Here is a 21,929-nt window from a genome sequence, read left to right as displayed (position 1 = left end):
GATGCTGAGGCAAATGAGGAGAGACAGATGGGAAGGCGGGTTTTGGTACTTATTTCTACCATGCAGATTACTATCATGTGGGAATATGATTGATGGCCCCTGTTTGGAAGCTGTACGGTTTACACTGCCTTGGTTTCCCGAGCATCTAATGGCTTTCCCTCACTCTCACACACCACAGAGAAAGGGAGACAATAGTACAACAAAAACAATTACAATAAAATAACAGTAATGTGGTTGCAAGAGTGGAACCATTGTCCTACTTTCTCCCCTCACAGCTTCCATAATAGGACAGGAGAAAGCCAGTTTGATGGGATAAATTGCTCATTCCCTCTCCAAAGCCTAACCTCATAAATGAAAAAGTATATATTTGATAAATCTTGCTCTAAACAAGCTAGACAGAAACAGGAAGTATCTCCTATGCTAACAACATTAGATTAGATTAGACAGACAACATTAGATTAGTCAAGGCTATCCTGCATTTTCATCCACTTTGCACCAAAATATGCCCATACCCTGTCATTTCTTACCACACAGAAGCCTTTAAAAAAACTTTTGATAATGAAATGTATTTGTTAAAACAACAATGTGAGTTCCATATTTCTGCTACTATCCACGACCACTAGCTCTTGGCAGTTCTACCCCTTTTGATGCCTGTCATAGCCACACCCCTAAGGAGAATGTTAAATTGTGGGAAAGATGGACGAAGGACACAGCTCTTCAGCTCTTAGAACAGCAATTAGAACTGTTCCTTGTGTCTGACACAACAGTGTAGCCGGCTGCCTTATATAATACTAAGTAAATTGTAACAGTAACAAATTCCAACTAACTAACCAATCAGTGAACACAGCTCTCAATCCTTCATTTGCATACTGGTGGCCCTGAATGAGAACTGCAGCCAAACTTAATACATAACAGAGAATCTAAAAATGTAGGCAGCTGTGTTGAGCCATATATACGCACATACATGCACCTTCCCACCCCTGGAAGAAAAGCAGCAGTACATAGAAAAACACCCAATTCATTAAGGTCTGCTGACAGTCATTGAACAGGCACTAATAGGATAAATTCAACTCACAAAACTCCACTGAAATTTAACAAAAGATCTTCAGGCAGCTGAAATGCAACCCTTAGTAGGAATCCCATCAAAGAAAAGGGAGAAAATATATCCAACCTTTCCTTGATTATTTCCCTGACTTCCTGTATGCTAATCTATTGGAAATAATAGGAAAATGTGAAAGTCTCATTCACTTGCTGAAGCAGAGGATGTGTAGATTATCATGGTGCCCAGCGGACGATATCATTACCCCTGCTCTGAAAAAAGATCCTGGAATTGCACCCTTCCTTCATTCCTCCTCCGCTTCACCAGTCCTCACTATTTCACTAGCTCTCATTGAGGAAGTACCTAGTAAATTTCGGCTATTAATAAGCAACTTTCCTCAGAAATGAAGCTTATCACTGCAAGAATAATTTTCTCATGTCGGAATCATGTATTTCGTTGAGAGGGGTGCAGTAATCACTACAATAGTAATGAGTTGGGTGTGTGAAGGTAATGATTCTCAGTTTTCCATGAAAAAATCAAACGAGCAGCGTCTTGCCAGTCAATGATTGCTTGCAACTTTGCAAAAGTGACCACAAAGTAAAAGCTTTAAATATTATGTAATAGGCACCTTTTTTGCCTTTGCAAATGGCCATCAATTTAAAGAGCTGAATTTTCCCCACTTTATATAAGGTTGGGTGGATAAAGAACTCCTGAAGAAGCATAGTTGTACCACAGTGCCAGATTTATGTATATAAGCTAAACAAGCTACAGTTTAGGGCCCCACTCTCTTGGGCGCCTCAAAAAAAAATTAAAAGAAAAGAACCCTGGATGTACATTTCCAACATATAAGATAAAAAACCAATAAAATAAAACCTACATAGAGTTAGAGTTTAATAATTATTTCACAATTAATATCCATCTTCTTAATTGTATTTCACTATTAATATCCTCCTTCTTAATTGTATTTCACTTCAACAATTACTTTGATAAAATACATATTTTGTTACGTGCAAATGGCTTTAGATACCCATTAGGTCCATAAATTACCATATAGCAGATATTCAACACATAAAACAGTGACAATTTGTTGTTGACAAAGGACAGCTGGACATATAAAGGACCCCATTACCTTCAGTAGCTTAGGGCCTCGTCAAACCTAAATCCGGCCCTGCCCACACTAGTTCTCTTTGCACTAAGTACTGTACTAAGGCTTGGCAGAACACTGTGTACCACGAAGCAAGAAAGAAATCCAAAGCATCTAATGTCTTTGAAAGCTAGGAGTACAACAAACCCTGTAATTTGCTAATCATATGGTACTTGTTATGACATTAAGTGCAAGGTGGTGTTAGTGTTGCCTGAGTGTGCTTTTAATGACATATTTCCACACCTGAAAAGTTTTGTTTCTTTTTAAGATTTCCACGTGATGCAGTTTCCTGCAAGTTGCTTTTGTAATAATTAGAACCTATACCTGTAATATTTTGACTACTACATTACTGATTTGGCCTAAAATTATGTAAAAAGAACCTTTCCTACTTCTTAAAAAATTAGGCAATTATATTAACATTTACCTTTATGTTTAGTTTGCATACTAAACTGCATGCTTCATGGTTTCAGGAAGGAATGTCTTCTGTTTGTGCTGGTTGAAACAAAATACAGTAAAAAAAATCCTTCCAGTGGCACCTTAGAAACCAACTACATTTGTCATTGGTATGAGCTTTCGTGTGCATGCACACTTTGACAATCAGATGAAGGGAGTTTCATCTTAACCAGTCCAAGTGAAGCCATTGTCCGCTTTACACCATTTCAAATTTCAAAACTTGCAGCTGAATAATTGTTAGCCCATGCCAATGCTCACTTGAAAAAGCTCTCCCGGAAGAGTCCTGGGAACAGTAGCTTTTTGAGGGTGCTGGGCATTATGTACACACTACAGTTCCCAGGACTCTTTGGGGGAAAGCCATGAGTATTAAAAGTGGTAGAAACGTGCTTTAAAAATGTATGCTGTGAATAACTATCTCAGTTTCTCCCACTCTTTTGCAAATAAAAGTTTCTGTCCTGTGTGGTTATTATGGAAAAGGGGTGGTTGCAGGGAACAGTGTGTTCTTCTTGTGCTTATTTTTCCTTTTTTTTAAAAAAACAAAAACCCCCACATCAACAAATCCGTTTAAAATCACTCCTCTGGCTTGTCACAGCCACCAACCCGAGTTGCAAAAATGGAAATGGTTCGTTCCGCCAGCATTACACCCCTCCCTCTGCCTCGCACAATGAATGGTATGGCCAAGAAGCTTGCCCGGGTGGCTGTTACTGCCGCCTCTTCCTTGGTGGAAGAAACGTAGACGGCGCTTTGCTGCGCTTCCGGACCTCGCGTCGCGCTTCGGGCCCGGAGGAGCTGCCGCGCGCGCGGGGTCTGCAGTCTGCACTGATGATGGGGATCCGGGACGGGGCAGTGCAAGGTCAAGCGCCCAAGGGATCGCCGAGGCCTGGTCTCGAGGGAATGGCGGAGGCAGCAGCAAAGCCCGGCCGCAGCAGCTTTACGGAAGGGAAACAGACGGTCATCCAGCAAGGGCGGTGTGTGGGTTGAGCTCCGACCTAGTACTGTAAGTATCTCTCACTGGATGGGACAGTCCGGTAACTGACACGCACTTGGCCACCACTGCAGTGCCAGATTTACGTGTCAGCTAAACAAGCTATAGCTTAGGGCCCCACTCTATTGCCCCCCCCAAAAAAATTGCAAAACAAAACAAAACAAAACTGGATGTACATTTCCAAAATATAAGACAAAAAAAAAACAACAAAAAAATATAACGTACATACAGCAACAGTGTTTTGTGTTGTGTAGGCTCCTATGATGTAAGTAATGGGCCCCCAATCATGTTAAGTTTGAGATTAATAATTATTTCACTATTAATATGCTTCTTCTTAATTGCATTTCAGTTCAACAGTTACTTTGATAAAATACATATTTTGTTATGTGCAAATGGCTTTATATATTAGGTCCATAAATTACCATATAGCATATATTCAACACAAAAAAACAGCGACAATTTGTTGTTGACAAAGGACAGCTGGACATATAAAGGGCCCCATTAACTTAGGGCCTCATCAAACCTAAATCCGGCCCTACTTATACCAGCCTTAAAATAATAAAATAAACAAGAAGTGGTCTTTACTACCCGATTCTAGCATTCCTCCCATCTTTTATTTAAAAATCAGTTTAAAAGAAATACCAGTCACAACTAGAATGTGTCCTAAATATATTGATACACGCCACCCCAATTTCCAAGCAGGGTAACTTATTTGGTTGTCCTGATTGCGGTGCTTAAATGGCTAGCCAAAATCTTTACCTTAAAGGAACTGGTTTGGCAAGCTTGCAGAGATCCAGGATCTCAAGGATTAGAAGGGACTCGGGGCATCATCCAGACTGACCCCCCCCCAAAGCTCCTATCAGTATAAAAAAAGAGGTGCGTCTTCAGCATATAACGAAAGTTGTACAATAGGGGAGCCTCTGTGGGGAGGGTTTTTCAGTACTTCAAGGGACCGAAGCTCTTAAAGTTTTGCCACAAGCATAGTGTAGGTCTCCTGAAGTTCTACCTGCTTCTGTGATGGTGAAAAGATAGAGGCCTCGCAAAATAGGAGAGAGTAAGGTTGTGAAACGGAACCTTTTAAAAATGAAAACAAATAGATTTAACTGTCATGGTTGTGTGAAGGTGACTGGTGCACGTACCTTAACAATACAGGTGTAGCAGGTTGTTGGGCTTTCCCATCCATTCCTTGGTCCTCTTGATCAATTCCTCCGGCAGTTAAAGCATGCGGTTTTATTTTACCCCCTATTAGGTTTCAGGAGGTGTAGCAACAGGCACCCAGCCTCTTGCGTTGCAAGTTTCTGTTGACCTACTAACATAAATTCTGTTACTGATTAACAGTCTTTATCGTTTATATCTGGCTGAGACAGAAGGTGCAAAATACTTCACCAGCATGCCCATTATTTAAATATGAGTATTTGAATGCAACTGCCACAGAGTAGAGCATAATTACAGCCTGGAAAGATTGTTGTTAAACAGGAGCAGAAATCCCCTAAGTGGGGAAAATATTGTTTTCTTGTTCTCCACCCCCCCACCCCCGCAAAAAAGTTGAACAGGCACAGCATTAATATTATCTCAAATGCTTTCATTCTTTTAGGCCTTCTCAGACGTAGTGCTAAATCACAAACTGAAATGACCCACGTTGCTCAAAATCTATTTATGCGATCTCAGCCTCGCCTGCTGTTGCCAGCTCTTTCAGCCTTATGGAATCAAAGACAAAACAGAAACTTTTTACTGCATTTTAGATATACATCTGACATTGCTGCTGGAGAGAACAGGGCCACTGTACAAAGCCTCTATGAGTTATCTGTGGATATCAAGAAGATCCGTAGGCTAAAGCCATGGGTGCTCTCAAAAGAGGTGACGCACGTCAAGGAAACAACTAAGATTTTGCAAGAAATGGGAGCTGACAAGAGTTCTGTGGCATATATTTTTGAGCGCTGTCCTGAGGCAATTCTTTGTAGCCCTACAGATATCCATTATCAGAGAGAATTGTGGTTATCAGTCTGCCAAAATGAAAAACAGTTAGTTGAATTAATAAAACGGTTCCCAGACTCTTTTTTTATAGTTAAAAACTATGAAAACCAGAAAGCCAACATTAGGTTCTTCAAAGATCTGGGACTGAAAAATACGGTTATCAGCCGGCTCCTAACAAGCGCATCCAATATTTTTTATAACCCTGTTGCAAAGAACAAGCATATGATAGAAACCCTACAAAGTAACTATATAAGGCTAGGAGGTTCACAGGAGAATATGAAGAACTGGATGCTGAAATTACTGAGTCAAAACCCATTTATTTTGTTAAATTCTTCAGCCACTGTTGAAGAAAATTTGGGTTTTTTCCAGAAGAACAAATTCACTGACTTTGAAGTTTTGAGTCTGCTGTCCAAGCTGAAGGGCTTTGTTTTTCAACTTAACCCTAGTAGCATGCAGAACAGCCTGCTGTTCTCCAAGAACATCTTCAAATGCAGTGATCAAGAATTAAAAGAGCTAATAATAAAATGCCCTGCCCTTCTCTACTACTCAGTTCCAGTTCTGGAAGAAAGAATGGAGGGGCTATTGAAGGTGGGAATTTCTGTGGAACAAATTAAACAAACACCTGCAGTGTTAGAACTGTCAGCGGAAATAGTGCAATATAGGATTAAAAAATTAGATGCTATAGGATACAGTCTAAAAGGCAGAACTCTAGAATACCTGAATGGGACAAAAAAGGATTTTGAAGTTACTTACGGAAAGATACAAGAAAAAAAGGAGAGGCCAATATTTAATCCAGTTGCTCCTTTAAACATTGAAGATTAATTTCTGGAATGTATTTAAGAATGCCACATGGGAGTTTGGGATGAAAGAGGTTGGGTGACTTTTTATACTTGGAGAACACTGAGTGTGATTGATACTCAAAATGGATTTTTATTCATACCCTATTTCTTTCAGTTTTAATGAATTTTTTTAAACATGGAACTCAGTGAGTAATGGGATTGCAAGTTTCTCCACCAAATTGGACACCATCTTATCAGAAACTTAACTTGAATGATGCTGCTGTGAACACAAAGAAAGATAAACCCACAAGGTCATTCTGTATCAGTTTTCACTAAGTTGACAAATAAAACCTTTCAAAACAATGCCTTGAGGAAATAGCCCTGTAGTGTCACAGTTGCATAATTTTCACATCCTATTATTAAGATTCCACACTCCTTAAGAGTGCTGGGAGTTTTATCCATCAACCAGCCTGGGTTTTCACTTTTTTTGGAAAGCTTTTATAATTAAGCACACAAAATAAGCAGGGGCACTAGTTGTTGTGGCAGGTGCTCAGTACCAGAGAGAACTAAGTAAGCTTGGATCAGCAAGGATGCTTTTAAAATCAGCCACATCATCCTGCACGTTACATTTCTTTTATCCCCAGTAGGACTAAGCATATGTAACTAGACAACACTGTGATCACAATACCTCATTTACAGTTTAAGACCCTCAGTGGAGGGTTGCCACCTTGAACGGCAATTAATTTCTACAGCTTTATAAGTCTAAATATTTCTATATTCTATCCCTTTGTTTCAGTCTTGGCTAATCATTCTAAAAATAATATCCACATACAAACCATTTAAAAGTCAAACACCTGGAAGACAAGTCAGATTTTTTTTTACAAAGATCCTTAACAAAAAGGAATTGGATGTTTCTGCTTTAATAAATGCTTTTAGGAATCTTTGTTAGTGGTTGAACAGCATGGAGCAGTAAACTGATATTTGTCAATATCTGCAATCATGCTAGTCAAGGTATCCCTGATGAAGAGCTCCTTTCAAGCTCTCATATAGCCATGGCCTTCTTACACTCTTTTGCTGTCTTAATTCAGCTCCCCGAAAAACACTTATTCAGAGAGTAGCAGTGATAAAATCCTTAAATGTTGGGATGGTTTGATGTATCACATTCTGGGTTTGAAAAATTATGCTCTCTCACCCTTTACAAAAGTTTGATGTATAGAAATATTTTAAGTAAAATACTGTATGAAGCTGCCTTACCATTGATCCAGCATTGTCTTCTCTGACTGGCAACAGCTCCCCCCATGGTCTTGAGTACAGATGTTTCCCAGCTTTGCTACATAATTTCTTTTTTTAGCTAGAGAAATCAGGGTTAAATCTGCAGGCAGAGCATGTTCTACCACGTAAGCTAATTTCCTTTCCCTTGGCATACAGTACAGATGGCAACAGCCGGATCATTTATATCAGACTGTTTAATGCACAAAATTCTAGAAACTAGAATAAGTGATTTTTGACAAACAATGGCTTTTGGCTGTCAGCAAAACAAAGCAAAAATGAAAAACATTAACCCACTGTTTAGAATTAGAATCAATCAAGCTCAGGTGCTTAGCTTTTCCTCCATTTTAACACATACATTTTAGGAAATGCAGCATACAGAATATTCATGCATACTTCTGCCATCTTTATACTACCAAAAACACTACAAAGTCAACAAGAACATGCTGAGGAGTTTCCAAATGAAATTTGCAAGGCATGAACCCCATTAACCCACATTACAGTCCACTAATTTGAGGGCTACTTTGGAGTTAATGGATTATGAATTAGGAGCAAGAGAGCAAATGATAAATCTACATGTTGCTCAGGAAACCTTGAAAATGTATGTGTTAAATTAATTTCTATGCAAGTCACCTAGTTATTTTTAATCACTTGGATTTTATCATTGCCAGTCTTTGGTGCTATTTTGTCCCGCCCCCCTTTTCAGCAAAACTACCTACTGAGGTGCAAATTCTAGGAAGGTCTATGTTTTCATAGTGAAAATGGTATTGTCTAACCCATCAACCATGGTTGCTGCACAGACTACTCTTTTTCATCTGCAACACTGAAACAAATGGTGCACAGCAGCAGCTGTTGTTGAATTCATGGCAGTGTTAAAGAAGCAGGTTTTAGAATCATTTGTATTGTTGGACTAGAAGCCACAAAAAAGTGTTTTTATTCTAAGCTAGAAGTTATCCAGTAATGTATGGACTGTAAACTTGGACATACACTTCAGTTTAAACAAACTAACAGCACAAAGGAGTTTTCATTTTGAGGTGGGGGTTTGGAAACCGGCAAGTTACACCTGAGATTTAGCAGTCTTCTCTTCAGTCAGTATCAACAGTGTTAAAAAAGTAAAGCTTCTTTTACAGACTGCATTGAAATGAGTGACATTACAAAATCCTTCCAGTCACTAAGGAAAAATAGATTGTTTTTCACTGTAAGGCATGAATGATTAGATTGATATACCACACGACTACATATATATAGAGGCGCACACACACACACATGCACACACAGAGTGAATGCAGTCACCATTCAGAGTTTATAGAGTGTATAAAAATAGTTTCAAAAAGCAAAGATATATGAAGACCCTTTAAGCAGTTCAATGATTCTTTATAAAAAAAAATACAGACACCATAGGCTTGCAGCTAGAACATCAATATATTTATGGTACTGTAGAAGTTACCAACTAAGGGCATGATCTAGCCAACATTTAAAGCACTGATGCTAAAGGGGCAGGTAAGCACAGGCTTTAGCCCCTCCCACTGGGACCAACAGGACTTCAAAGTGCTTTACCTTTTGCTAGGTCATTCCCTCCATTTTTATTTTCACATTTTTAGTTCAAGACTGCAAAAAAGATCTACAGTGAATTAATATTCATATGTGAGCCACCCCTTCAGATCCATGTACTTGATTCCATGTTCATCAAGTGTTAACATTTCACAGATGAGTGCTTGAAGAAATCTATCGTTTTAAATGAAATTCCAGACACTGGGGTATCACGCTGCTCTTGTCCCTTTCAGGTGAAAGTCATTCACACAGCTCTTTAGAGGAGTCTTAAGACCTGTGGCTTTGTAGCAGTCCATTTCTGCAGATTCCACAACCACAGAAGCAACTTACTTGGCCTCAGTTTCTCTTTCTTTTAGTCAGACTTATCCTTCTTCTTCCCTGTTAAAGGCACTTTGCTTGAGATAGCAGATCCTACAGCTGTAACACCACCTGTCACAGCAGAAACACTTCCTTTTACCAATCCTACTCCCATAGAAGGCACGGCTGTTACTGCTGTTTTGGTCATTTCTAGGCTTTTCCCTCCTATCCATGCTACACCACCAATTGTGGCACCAACAGCTCCCTTCGTTATGCTGAAGAGGCCACCAGTCACACGAGAAAGCATGCCAGGCTGCTGCTGTGGATGATCTTTTAATGAATCTGAGAAGGAGAGAGATAGTAAAATGTTCAAATCATATTTTAATGTTTTTAAGAAAAACAATTGCAGATCCTTCTAACATGACATATACCACATGGAATATAAGCATTCTATGGGATGGCTGTTTGGAAGAAGCCATTGCCAATGCAAGTTTTTTTTTTTTAAAAAAGAGGATAACATTTTCATTTTTTTTTTTTTTACCTTTTTTGTGTAATTGTAAAACTTACACCACTTTTTCCTTTATCAAGCTGTTGTCTCTTGATTTCAGTCTCATCACAAATAAAGAAATTGGAGCAGTGCTTATTTTGGGCAAAAAATAACACCAATTTCCAGAGTCTCAGAACCTTTCAGGAGCACATGGAAGATTCTGTCTAACCCAAACCTACTTTTACAAATGACCTCATCCTTGATTTCCTCTCTAAGGAATCCTGCAACCTTTGGTTATGATTTGCTTGCATATTGTGTATGCTCTGAGACGAACTAGGGTTTGACCATTTTCATAATTCTCTTTAGAAAAGAAAGGTTTTGACCTGCCTTTCAAAATATAGTAAGGAAGGAACATTCCCTCAGATATTGGAGCCAGGATGTTTCCTTATTTTTAATGCTTCAATGTCATTTCCAGGCTTCTTCCAGATGTGCATGCCAGTTCCCCACTGGGAAGTAGCTCATATATCCAACCCTTAAAACAGGGATGGCCAAACTTGGCCCTCTAGCTGTTTTGGGACTACAACTCCCATCATCCCTAGCTAACAGGACCAGTGGTCAGGGATGATGGGAATTGTAGTCCCAAAACAGCTGGAGGGCCACGTTTGACCATGCCTGCCTTAAAAGATCTACCCTGTGTATGGTTAATGTTGGATACACCCCCTAAGCGCCAAACTCCGCATGCCATGTTAGAAAAGAATAGGCTAGAATCCTGTACACACTTACTTGGGAGTAAATTCCACTGAACTCAATGGGACTTGCTTCTGAATAGCTCTGAATTAAAACAATTTTTTTCTTGTTTTACCAGACTTAAACAGGTTCAGAGCAGAAGAAGAATAGGGTGCTTCCAGACATAAGGTTTTGTAGATTAATGGCTCTCCAGAGCACCCACAAGTCTCACTTTTACTGTCAGCTCCCATGCTGATGGCTGCTTGTCCATGTAGTACAGAGAACACAGCTGCCATCATGCCAACACTATGATGGTAAGCTCTAAAATAATGACTCAGAAATGAGAGATACTTCTTTCCACACCCTTGTTATATGATGATGATAATGATGATGATGATGATGTTAGGCATTACTCAACTGTAGCTACTGAGAGTGACTAAAGTCAAAGTATGTTCAAGAACTGCACATTCCAGTATTAACAACCACTTAAACCTGATTGTGTATCTAAATACTGCAGAGGAGACATGAGAAAGCCTAACAGTGGTTGACAGATCAGTGAGGTGATCTCTCATTTCAGAAGCCTGTGAATTTCAGTTTTTATAAGATTACTTCTCTATGTGAAAAGTGTCTTAAGTTATCTGAATTTCTGAACCACATGCTATGAAGCACACAAGTCCATGAAATAAAATGGAATTGACCACTGTGAAACTCATGCCTATTGGATAAGACAAACTATGCAATAAATAAGTTCCTGAATTTCATTTAAACCAATAAGCTGGTAATAGCAAGACATATGCAGTCTAAAATAGAAATTCAGGAACATAAGCAAAACCAATAGGCCAAGGTATGCAAGAAATAAAACAGGATTTATTGGCATATAAGCATGTGCAGCTTCTGTGCTGTCCTATATGCTAACAGCAACTCATTCTCTGAATGTGGATCCTTAAGCAGCCAAAACAACACCATCCATACATAGGGAGGAATCAGCAGTGTTTTGGGAAACAAAGGTTTGCAGAATTTACCAAAAAGCATATGCCAGGGAAGGTAAGATGCTAAGAGTTGGACCTGGTTGTTAAAAACCCAATGCCTCCTCAGCTATGAAGCACATTGTGTGGGCATGGGCAAACACAATTTTAAACTGATAAAAAAATATTTTTAAAGCGATTTTCTTTGCAGTCAGCTGTAGTCTTGAAATTGAAATAAGTTCATAAGAGGGAAACTTATTCACAATTTAGTAAATAACTGATTGATAGTGAATGAATAGATGGGACTACATTTCAGCCCCCACATTGCATTGCTCAGCTCCTCAGCACTAAGAGCAATCATTTTCTGAAGTACCGGTAGGCTTGATGAAATCCTTCAGTACTGTAACATACGAATATTTCTTCTTTTTTACAAGTTTACTCAGAAGTAAGTCTCACTGGATTCAATGGCACTTACACCCAGGAAACACAAGGACAAACAGGGTTGTAGCCGAAACCTTGAAGCTGACAGAACCATGGTAAACTTGTTATTGAAATTTACCTTCTGGTGGCTCCTCATTAAGATATGCAGGAACATCTTGTTCATTTTTGTCTGTTTGGTTCATTATTGCCTGTGGGAGAAAAACAACAACAGAGTTCTCGTTTACAATATTGGCACAAGTTTTTTAAAAAGTCAATCTTTCACTCACTTCCCATTAAAATAGGAAATAACATGTACAGCCTAATCCTAATACTTGTTACATGCCAGTCCAATATAATGACATTACATGAGTGCTGCCATCTGATGTGCAAGAGCCAGCAATGGCAGTTTTCACATTGTGCTAAGTTAAGCACAAACCTGCCAACCCAGCTTGCATTGGTTTAAAAAACAAACAAAAACATCACTGAATGGAATAAAGAATAATACATGATACCTGTATACTGAAACAATATTTTAAAAAAAGCTAACACAGGCAGCAATTCAAAGAGCACAAAACTGCAAGAATAGTTCCATACTTGAGGAACAGGCAACTTTGTCTCACTTTCTAGCGACAGTACTTTTCTGTCACGAATTATACTTCACAAATTGGCCTTACTACAGATTAGGCAATATTCATTCAGACAAGTCTATCTCAAACCCAGATATTGGCACCCTATTCAAGATCTCCTGTTCAGGAAGCTGATTTTTTTAGTTCACGGAGAAAGTTTCTACCATACATGAAACATCTTCCACCAGTTGCTTCAGGCATCTTGTAATGATAAAAAATCTTGCTTAGTCTTTCCCTGACCAATAATATTGGGCCCTAACTAGAGTTTTGCATTTATGATACTATTTTACTTTTTTGTGTATTTTTGTTCACTTGGAGATTTGAAATTTTAAACTGTTTAGAATTGCTTTTAAATAAATAAATAAATAAATGTTTCCCTACGACTTAACAAAAATGATGTAAGAATTATGCTGAAAACAGGATTCTCTTCAGCAAGAAAATCCAATGGGTAGCCACATTGGCAGGCACCCTCAAATATGGTTATTGGGGCAACAAAAAATTTGATTTGAACAAAACAAAATAAAATAAAAAAAATCCTTCCAGTAGCACCTTAGAGACCAACTAAGTTTGTTCTTGGTATGAGCTGTCGTGTGCATGCACACTTCTTCAGATTTGAATGTTCTTTGATTTGAACAGTCAGCAATTGAAAACATCTGGTAAACTCCACCCTGGCAATGGCAAGCTTTCAAAACAAAACAAAAAACACCCCAGAACAAAACACATTGGCAGCCACTGGAGGCAAAGTGCATGTTTTCCAAATAGGTAATAGGCTGCCCTGTGCTTGAACATATATTCAGGGTCATGGGTTTGAGGGAAAGGGTTTCCTATACACACAGCTCCTGCCACTCTTCCCCTGTAAAGCCCACTCCGAAGGCAGCGGGTGCAAAAGGGACACAGGAGGCAGTCTTGCTGGCAACCAAATACAAATGAATGTTACCAAGCCCAGCAAAAGTTATGGACTCCTGGACGCTAGCAGAACCTCACAGTTCTTAATTTCAACCATTTATATAGTTTTTCAATAAATAGTGAAGAGTTGAGGTTGCATGGATATTGAACAATTAGAAAATGCAAAAACAAAAGAAGTTGATTTAGTGGTGTGCCATTGTAGTAGATTACATTGCAACCCTTTAAAAAATGCTGAACTAATGAATGAACTGACTTTTGGACTTTGATGGGCTATTACAGTAATATTAAAATCACGAGGACAAGCTCATCCTCAAGTGCAAATATTTATCAACTGCTGATGTAAGTGAGATCCTGTGAATATATAACATTCCTGCTCAGATCTCTGTGCCAGATGCAGATTTGTTACTGGACCAAGTTCAAGGGGTTAACAGCTTAGTAGCAGTTTACTCAAAGGATGACCTTACCCCATACATGCCCATTCAACCACTCTGATCTGTGGAATAATATACATTCTGCACTTGTAAGGAAAAAATATTTTGGCATGTCAACTCCCACACTCTAAAATCTCCTTCCCACTGACATTAGGCAGGTGCTGTATTCCTTTCAGAACCTGCTAAAAACCTTTTTGTTAGGTGAGCCTACCCAGGCATGTATTTTAATCTGTAATTTTAACTTATAATGTACATTTTTAATTGAGGGTTTTAGTCATATTTTGATTTTTTTAAAAACAACAACTTGATTTTAACTTTGATTTTTATTGACAATTTTAACAAATAAATATTATTGCAGGTTTTATTTGCAATTAAGTGGTATATAAATTTTGTTGGTTTAATTAATTGAAAGGGACACATTTTAAGTTATCTAGTTTTTAAATGGCTGCTTGTTATTTTAATGTGAAACATAGTTAAATCTCGGAGAGAGAGATCAGAACTATACCATGATGCTAAATATATCTGCTAAGACAAGTTCTGCGGAAGTCAGTAGGTCTTAATTCCAGTTAAGTAAGTTTAAAATAAAGGTTTCAGACGCCTCCCCCTCATACCATACAAGGTCACCAGTTGGAAACATTTAAAAGGAAGGCAGCCAAGAAAATACCATCTAACAGTTCAATAATGTCATGCAGGACATGTTGCCTTATTAATTTCCCAGTCCTTAATTAGGGTCAATGATATCAGATACAGTTTTGCCAAGTGATGTTGTATTAACACTACTGTACTGGCCAGATTCCAGCCACATATCTCCTACAGTTTTAATTGGATATAGCATTAATCTCTACTTCTTGTCTTTAGAATACAGTACTATTAAAAAGCTTCTTTGAAAGTTGCTATTTTGGAAGTAGCACACATTTTAGAAGTGTACATATTCAGTGATGAATAACAGGGTTTATTATTATTAGTAGCAGTATTATCATCGTATCTGTAATTCACTTCCCAAAGTCAATGACAAATTGTTATCATTTAAGCAGAACTGAACATTCCGTTTTAGGCTTTTAAAAGAAATGCAGGACAAAAATAATTAAATTACCAAAATTAAGCAGCTAACACGTAGATAAGTGTCAAGTATACTACACTTGTTTAAGAAGCATTATGCAGCACTAGAATTAAACAAGCAGTATTAAATATAAATATATTACACCACATATAACGTACATACCTGTTTAACGCCTTGCTGTGTAGCTTCAAGGTGACAAGCACAAGTTCTCTCCTTTCCTCCTTTATTGTTAAACAGCAGTCTTATAAACACTGGTCAAATCAACAAAAACAAAAACAGCATGTATCCAGTGAGAAATTCCCAGAAGTAAAAGAAAGGTTGGTGTGTCCTTATAAAAAAAGTCCAACACATTCTGGAGGCTGGACAGTGCTTTTTCTAGTGAGGAAACACTTCACTGGCTAATCTTTAAATCATATACTGTACATTTAACAAACAAGTATCCACATCTTTGAGAACCACCCAAAGGAGGAAGACAAGCATTTTAATGGATGATACACATAAATATGTGTGCCCTTTCTGTTATTATGCAACTTCAGATTTCAACGGAAATGACAGACACTAAATTGTAAACACACACAAATTTTGTAGATTCATACTTATTCTGGGGGTGCCAAATGAACCATATACTAAAAGAGTCAAGGCTCCTGCAATCATCCAAGTTTCTATCAGTGTATAGGCACAAGGTGGAAGGTTGCACCAAAAGCTTAAAATATAAGCATTTTGGAGCTGCTGCAAATGTGTCCTTCATGGCCCTTCCTGCGTGGAAAGCTGCATGTTGCCTATCTACACATCACCGTATGCAACAAATGGGCATATGCCCATTTTGCCAGGGAAGTCTGCCATCTACTGGGACTTTCACCGTATGTAGATGTGTGTCCATCCATCATGTGTGATAGTATAAAAGCAGATTTAAAGGCATTACTGATATGAAGTGGTATCCCATACAAAATCTGTCTCTCAGTTATTTTACTGAAAACAATTTCCCCAATATCAATATAGTAAAGGTAAAGGTAAAGGGACCCCTGACCATTAGGTCCAGTCGCAGATGACTCTGGGGTTGCGGCACTCATCTTGCTTTACTTGCCGAGGGAGCCGGCGTACAGCTTCCAGGTCATGTGGCCAGCATGACTAAGCCGCTTCTGGTGAACCAGAGCAGCACACGGAAACGCTGTTTGCCTTCCCGCTGGAGTGGTACCTATTTATCTACTTGCACTTTGACATGCTTTGAACTGCTAGGTTGGCAGGAGCAGGGACCGATCAACGGGAGCTCGCCCCGTTGCGGGGATTCGAACCGCCGACCTTCTGATCGGCAAGCCATAGGCTCTGTGGTTTAACCCACAGCACCACCGCGTCCTTCATCAATATTGTAAAAAAGCATAAATAGGTCCTCAGTTTGTATAGTGTATAGGCTAAGAGTCCAAGCTGTGAGCCAGAGAGTTCCTGGTTCAAATCTTGCCTCTGCCATGACAAGAGGTCTGGGATAGGGAATCTGTAGCCGTCCAGATGTTAGAATCCACTCTCCTGTGAGCCTAGCCAGTTTAGCCAATGATGGGAGTTGGGAGTTGTAGTCCAGCAACATCTGAAGAGCCTCATCCCTACACCAGAGGCAACTTGAGGCAAGCCATCCTCAGTTCCTTTCCCCATCCACAGTATATGGTTTATACAACAACCATGTAAAACAAGTGAGCAAGCTGGCCAGATTATTGTTTTATGAGAGATTTTTCAGTATCTTAAATGTCTGCAGTAGGGTACTTTTCTTCATATTTACAGGTAAGGTGAACACAACAACATGCATAACAAACTATTTTGACCAGGTTAATTAGTAGAGTATTCTGAAATAAATTAAGAAATCAGGATTGATTTACTACCACTGCACTGCAAACTGCCTCCCTGCAAATATTCAGTTGAATACAAACCACATTCTACATGAAAATACATAACATTAATTCTATGTCAAAGATTGGAATGGATTTGCACCTTTATGAACATTCCTTGCCATTGCTTTCCTCCCTGGACTTCCCACACAGCTTTACTCTTCTGCCTTTGCAGTTTCCTATACTGATGGGATATTATCCAACAGTTGAGAGAAGTGCACATTTGCAACCCTTGCAGCAGGCCATGTTTTGGGGGCTGGTGTTAGCAAATGGAGAAGCAAGGTCAGAATCACCCCTGTCTCCAATGCTTTTCTGTCATTGGCAAATACTTTCTTGATCCCCTCTGCCCCCATTTAGATTTCTCAGTGTCTACTTATGGTACACCTACAATTACTTAAATCTAAATATATATAAAAACCAAGACTTACCAACTGTTCCTGTATTCAAAAGTCCTACTGTGGTTTCCTATATGAAAACCTAGGAAAGTAGCATGCTTATTAACATTTATATACTGTACAATAGACTTCTCAGAATGTCAATTAAATCTCAGCTGCAACACACAATGGCCTGGAGAAACGCAAGTTATTTATGTGGTTCTTAAAGAACTATAATTAATGCAAAGCTTTGAACATCTAAGAAAGGCAATTCAGGATGCCCCAGAGCAAGTTTTCCATTTAGCCATAATTTAAAATGTACTGCTTTAATAAACAAGTTCCTACACTCTATCTCTGTGGGCATCTATCAAGCTGCTTAACTATGGGGAAGCACAGGCAGTTCAGTTAATAGTAATCAGCCTCCCCACATGCCAGGAAAATCAAGAGAAAAGGAAGGTTGTATAACTACTGAAGTGTATGATGTACTTTATACTGTCCCAGAAAAGAAGGAATGGAAGAAAAGCAAATGAGGGGAAAAAATAATTGTGCTTTTCCCATCATTTTCCTTATCACAAGAAGTCGAATAAGTGGGATTGTTGGGCAAGAAAGTCAAATCAACTATAATTGTGCAACCTGAATGTGCAGTTATGTGACTGAATCCCACCTGAAAATAGCAACAGTCTAGAAGAATGTGGTTTAGCTATTATTGCTAACTGGGGAATCTGCTGGCCAAATCACCACCACCTCAATTCTCCACTGAGTTCCACCCAAACAAATTACATGTATTATTAAAAATTTCCATAGTTCTACTCACTTTCCCCCAAAGAAACCCTTTGGCTAATAGTTACTCAAGACTTTATAATAAAGCACTGTGTGGGGTGTTGAGCAACAGAATGTACTTCCAGCCGCTCTATATCCCACCCCCTTCTGGAGAATAAAGCTTGTCTATTCTGGGTTTAGAACAGCAAAAGCTGAAGTAAGCATCTCCTAGTGGTGCAGACATATAACTGCTAGCACACTTGCTAACTAAGCAGTGTCCAGTATGGTTTCAAATTGGATGAGGGATTGTGTGTTGAGATTATTGCATTGCAGGGGTTGGGTTAGCTGACCCTCAGGGTACAATCCGACTCTACAGTTCTATGATTCTAAGGGCATTATCCAGATGGTGAGATAATCATAGAGTAAGATGTGGTATTGTAGGCTATCTAGTCCAAATACCTGCTTCATGCAGGGAAATCCACCATCAGAGAATCCTCAGCAAATGACTGTCTAGACGGCTTGAAGAGTTCCAAAGAAAGGGAGTCCATCACATTTCTGAGTAATTGGTTTCATTGTGAAACTACTCTTAACATCATTAAGTTTCCTCTAATGTTCCACCAAAATCTACCTTCCAGTAACTTAAGCCAATTAGAGCTTGTGCTATGCTGTACCTGAAGGCAGGTCAAATCTTTGCTTTCCAGTCTATGGGAGAGCTCTTCAGATATTTGAAGATCATATCCCCTATCAATCTTCTCTAGGTCTGGGACTCACACAAATAGAGCCTTGCATGAATGGTCAGACAGTTTAATAAGCCTGGCCAGGCATCTAGCACTAAAGGTTTATGGAGCAGAAACTTTCAGGAATAGCATTATGTACACCAAGTCAAAGGAGTCTTGGGAGAGAAAGAAGCAGAAAAACAAGCTGAGAACAGGCTTGCAAATGGCAGATTGGGAGCATTACTACTTTCTACTGCAGAGAGCTGTAAATGGGAACCCTGAAGACGCAAGGAAAAAATCATGGATCTATATCACAGTTGTGACGTGGCAGGAGAGAGAGAGATGTAACCTGGAACCATGCAGCTGTTGACGTGCTGCTGCCTGGATTCTTTTGCCCGCCCTCTAAAGGGCTCTTCCACGTTGAACACGGTGCTCCTTTCTAATAGAGAAGGTGCTCAAAGTCTCCTGCCAGAACAGCACTGGCAGGAAACCCCCACCTTCTCTCCCCCTGCCACAACCAACACACCACCACCCCCTCCTCCATTTACAGATTCTCATGCCATCTGCACTCAGAAGCAAATTCTACTGTGAATTAATGTCTTTCCTCAAATCCCCCTCCCCCCAGCGCTCCATTCAAGCTGTAAACAGAACTGCACAAACAGGCTCTCTAGGGAAGGCTGGTGGATATCATATATGGCAAACGTCTATATGCAAAGACAAGATTGGGAGCTTCTGATACTTGCACAGATTCCCCTCTCACACAAACGCATCACAAGTTCTCCTGCTCCACGACGACCTACATCTGGCCATTTTAGGAGGTCAGCTTTTAAGGCTGCTGCTATTCCGTGCACGCTTACCTGGGAGTCAGCTCCACCGAACACAGCGGGACTTAATTAGGAGAAAACACGGTTTTGGAGGGCCGGGGGCTGCCCTGTAAACCATTTTCCAGAGCAGGAAAGAAGAACAACCGTTCCAAGGCAAAAGCTCAACTGCATTTGTTTATTTTGGAACGAAACGGCCATTCTTTTATTTTCCAGACTGCCCCGCCCCCGCCCCCCGTTTTCCTCGCGTACCCCAAAAAGCTGTAGTTTTGGGAGCAGAGGAAAAGAGGCGGCGTCTGCGGGCGTCCTTATTCAAAACTGGTTCCCTCTGGCCATCTGTCTACACCCTGCCATTCAGTTACGAATGGCACCCTTCGGGGGTGTCATTCAATGTCCCCCATTTCCCTCCTGCCTTGTCCCCCCCCTTCCCGAGTCCACGGGTGGAGGGCGACAGGAGACCCCTTAAGGGTAGGGCGAGGTGGAGGGGGGGTCGCACGGGAGACAGTCTCCGCACCCCTCTTTTCTCCCATAGAGGGGGGGGGAGAGATGCTTTTGCCCAGTCCTCCTCGCCTCCCTCTCTCCGCGGCTGACTAGGCCGCGTCTTGGGCTCACCTCCGCCGCTCCGTCCTGCCCGCTCGCGGCTCCGCCTGGCAGAGGGATCTTCCGCTCGCCCCTCTCCTCTCCGGCGCCGGCGGCGGCAGCAGCAGCTTCTTCCCCCACCGCGGACCGAACTCGGGCTCCCCTCGCGTTGCTGTGGAAGCTGCTCCTTCGGCGCCTGCCGACGTGGCGACCTACGCACCTCGCCCTGTCTCCGCCCGGAGAACCCGCCCCGGGCCGGCCCCCAGCGCCCCCCGCCGCTCGGAGGGGCGCGCAGGCGCTTCAGCCTAGGCCCAGGCCCGTCTACACGGGCGCTTCGCTCCCCCACCGGCCCGGCCAGCGCCTCCTCAGCGACCGCTGATACTGTGGAACCGAGTAAGAGGAGGGATGAAAGGGACAGCAGCCATATAATATAGATATAGGTATACTGTATACGTTTTATGTTCACACACACACTTTCCCCCGCTCCCAATTTTCCCGTCGCTAAGAACGGGTTTATGTGTCCAAAAGTCGGCATTTGCCTGCCTAATTATTACAGTTATCAAAATTTCTTTCCTCAAGATAGTGACCCTGTGCCTTTCAGGCAGAAGTGCAAGAGAGGCAAAGCCTTTTCTGCCGGAAGGGGTTACCACAGGGGAAGCAACACCTGTCACTGAAAAAAACAAACAAGAGAAAGAGGTGGCATTGCTGCTACCCGCTCACATGCATGGGGTTCTTGCCAGCAGCTGTCAGTTGGGTTTGGAAATAAGGAGACTATGCCCTAGGCATAGTCAGAGATCAGATCCCGAAAGGTTGGCTCGACCCAACGGTTTCTATGCAGATGCAACCTATCTGAGTCATGAGCGCAGGAATTCCAGCAGCCATGCCAAAATCCACAACAATATGTGTGCAAGGTCCCAAGAATGGAAGTGGAGTTGGCAGCCTGTCCCAGGCTTCAAATGGCTAATTATTGTGGTGCCTTGTTTGTGCTCAGCGGCTGCTGATTTCTTTCTCCCAGGATGCATGAGCAATTACTCATTTCAGAGACTGATGAAATGGCAATTGTATATCTTGCATCATGTACACAGCAGCATAGACAGGTGTACACTTTGCCATATTCAGATACCACAAAAGTAAAACGTTGCTGGCCCTGGAGAAAAAAAAATCCATAATCTCAACCATAATTTTCATTCACAAGCCTCTCTAGAAAGCCAGAGACATGTCAATTGATAATGTGTCCTCAGATATCAGAATAACATATGTGAGCTAGGTAACGGGAAAGCTATGTTTGAAGGTTGTCCAGTTACATGGTTGCAGGGAACCATGGCTCAGTGGCATACTTTGCATACAGAAGGTCCCAAGTTCAATCCCTGGCATCTCCTGTTAAAAGGATCAGAGGGCAGGTGATGGGAAAGCCTGTTGTCTGCCTGTGATCCTGAAAAGCCACTGCTAGTCAGAGTATGTGTATGGGGTGTTAGTATCTCTGGTGTGGGACATGTCATGCGCCTTCTGGGGTAGTTTGTCCACCAGTTGTCAGCATGTAACAGCAGCCAAACCTTGGAAACAGCTTTTACTGGCTGGCTAAACCAGGTGAGGTTAGCCGTTGGCATGGGCATAGGTGGGGGAGGGGCAGGGGGCAGCTGCCCCCATAGATCAAGTAAAACAATAGAAATACTTAACTGACCAATCATGTCGGT

General features: G+C 40.8%; 2 protein-coding genes across 3 annotated transcripts; one reads left to right on the top strand and one right to left on the bottom strand.

Moving 5' to 3' along the window:
* Positions 1–3,366: 3,366 nt before the first annotated feature.
* On the top strand, positions 3,367–6,752 carry MTERF2 (mitochondrial transcription termination factor 2). Its single transcript, XM_033161523.1, has 2 exons — positions 3,367–3,628; positions 5,216–6,752. The coding sequence occupies exon 2, from the start codon at positions 5,251–5,253 to the stop codon at positions 6,415–6,417; it is 1,167 nt and encodes a 388-aa protein (XP_033017414.1). The 5' UTR covers positions 3,367–3,628; positions 5,216–5,250; the 3' UTR covers positions 6,418–6,752.
* Positions 6,753–8,543: 1,791 nt separating this feature from the next.
* On the bottom strand, positions 8,544–20,509 carry TMEM263 (transmembrane protein 263). 2 transcript variants are annotated; one of them, XM_033161524.1, is made up of 5 exons: positions 20,269–20,508; positions 17,415–17,463; positions 15,275–15,363; positions 12,229–12,298; positions 8,544–9,833 (listed from the first exon to the last, which is right to left on the bottom strand). In XM_033161524.1, exons 4-5 carry the CDS (start codon positions 12,290–12,292, stop codon positions 9,547–9,549), a joined length of 351 nt encoding a protein of 116 aa, XP_033017415.1. In that variant the 5' UTR covers positions 12,293–12,298; positions 15,275–15,363; positions 17,415–17,463; positions 20,269–20,508; the 3' UTR covers positions 8,544–9,546. The 2 variants fall into 2 exon arrangements, with proteins under 2 accessions (XP_033017415.1, XP_033017417.1); XM_033161526.1 differs by lacking the exon at positions 15,275–15,363 and having other exon boundaries at positions 20,269–20,509.
* Between the last annotated feature and the right edge of the window lie 1,420 nt (positions 20,510–21,929).

The sequence above is a fragment of the Lacerta agilis genome, chromosome 10, assembly GCF_009819535.1.
Source record: "Lacerta agilis isolate rLacAgi1 chromosome 10, rLacAgi1.pri, whole genome shotgun sequence".
Lineage (NCBI taxonomy): Eukaryota > Metazoa > Chordata > Lepidosauria > Squamata > Lacertidae > Lacerta > Lacerta agilis.
This window is presented reverse-complemented; position numbering and strand designations above follow the sequence as displayed.